The sequence below is a fragment of the Propithecus coquereli genome, unplaced genomic scaffold, assembly GCF_000956105.1.
Source record: "Propithecus coquereli isolate 6110/MARCELLA unplaced genomic scaffold, Pcoq_1.0 Scaffold79, whole genome shotgun sequence".
Lineage (NCBI taxonomy): Eukaryota > Metazoa > Chordata > Mammalia > Primates > Indriidae > Propithecus > Propithecus coquereli.
Window position 1 is genome coordinate 1,092,903 of NW_012154062.1, and position 1,667 is coordinate 1,094,569.

General features: G+C 34.8%; 1 protein-coding gene across 1 annotated transcript in view; it reads left to right on the forward strand.

Annotated features, from left to right (window-relative positions):
* The window catches only part of PCM1 (pericentriolar material 1), an 84,659-nt gene that overhangs the window by 25,707 nt on the left and 57,285 nt on the right, over positions 1-1,667 (forward strand). The window contains exon 6 of the mRNA XM_012662908.1: positions 1,265-1,374. Coding sequence (XP_012518362.1) covers positions 1,265-1,374 — 110 coding nt within the window. The remainder of the gene's footprint in view (positions 1-1,264; positions 1,375-1,667) is intronic.

Consider the following 1,667-nt stretch of genomic DNA (forward strand, 5'->3'; position numbering starts at 1 on the left):
GAACTATTAAAAGTAAGCAGATAATTTCTTTGTTAAAAAGTATACCATTATGAGTCAGAACAGGAGTAGCATGAATAAGAGTTTGAATTTATTTCGTATACTACTTCAAAAATAATTTTAGTGTAGTAATTTTGAAACATTTGCTCTTATATTTATGAGATTTTGCAGGGAAATACTGATGAAAAACCACAATTACAGTATTAACATTTAATCTTCTGGTGTATAAGGAAGGTAACATCACTATCTTGGGACAGAACGCTCCTTTCACCATTTACCTAGAAAGTTGTGCATTTGTTATCTGAACTTTAATTTCATTCTTTTCAATGTAGAGTTTGGACTAGTTACATGGGATTCCATCTAACCTTGAAATTTTAATTTTTTGGTGGAAAAAGCAAGTATTTTCCTTTAAAATAGAAGCAATTTATAACCAGTGTCTCTTTTAGAGCTGCAGAGTCAGAAGTGAGAATAAGGATGAGGTGGTTGGGTAGTAGAACAATAACTTATGAAAATTGTCATCAGAAAGCTGCTTTAGGAATATGAGGACATTTTTTTTTTTAACTAAGAAGATAAAAACCACAGCCTTTTGGCATGACTTGTATCACAAGCAGCCACTTGAATAAATTATCCGTTCCTGTGCTGGGGTCAGCAAACTATGGCAGCTGAATTTGGCCCACTGCCTAATATAAAGTTTTCTGGAACATAGCCATGCTGATTTATTTACAAATCTGTGGTTGCTTTTGCCCCACAATGGCAGAATTGAGTGGTTAAGACAAAAACTGTATTTCCTGCACAGCCTAATATGTTTACTATCTGAACCTTTAAGAAAAGTTCACGAGCCCCTATACCTAGAGCATTGATTCTATTAGAGGATATGGATGTTGAGACCTGTTAGAATCAGCTGTGCTTTTCCTGACTACCACTTTCCCACTTAACTCCCTCAACACAAAGAGACTGATGGACCTTGCCCCACCCCCTTCCACTGAGTCACTGTTATTAACTGGGAGGTAATAGTAGCCCTCTTTGCATGTTGGGACAGAAAAGGGTGAACCACTATACTAGAGTTTTGTGATTGTCCCTTTATTTTTAGTTTAGATGGAAACTTCTAATAAAGTGATTATTGGTAGATAAATACGAATGTTAACTAGTTTCAAGTTATTTTAGGTGAGATTTTTAAGTTTTTTTCGAAACTTTTAGCTTCTCAGAAGTTAGAAAAAAGATATTTGACTTATTTATATTAATGAATAGTTGTTAATTTTCTCTCCAGTTGTTGCAGAAACTACAGGTAGCTTATCTGGAGTTAGTATCACATCAGAACTAAATGAAGAATTGAATGATTTAATTCAACGCTTTCATAATCAGCTTCGTGATTCTCAGGTAACTTAATTGTTTCAGTATAGTTGAGTTTAAAATCACATTAATTAGAACAGTGGTTCTCAAACTTCAGTATGTATGAAGTCTGGCATGATTGTTAAGCAATGTAGGTTTCTGGTCAGTAGGGTCCCCCTACCTCCATAGATTTGGGGTGGGCTTCTCCCCGTGTGATTTTAGCATTGGTGCTTTGAGGACTATATTTGAGAAACTCTTAATTAGAGGAAAATCTACTTTGAATGAAGTGATTAGTGAAGTTTTCCCCTTGTAAGTTACTAGATGACACATTTTTTTCCTCT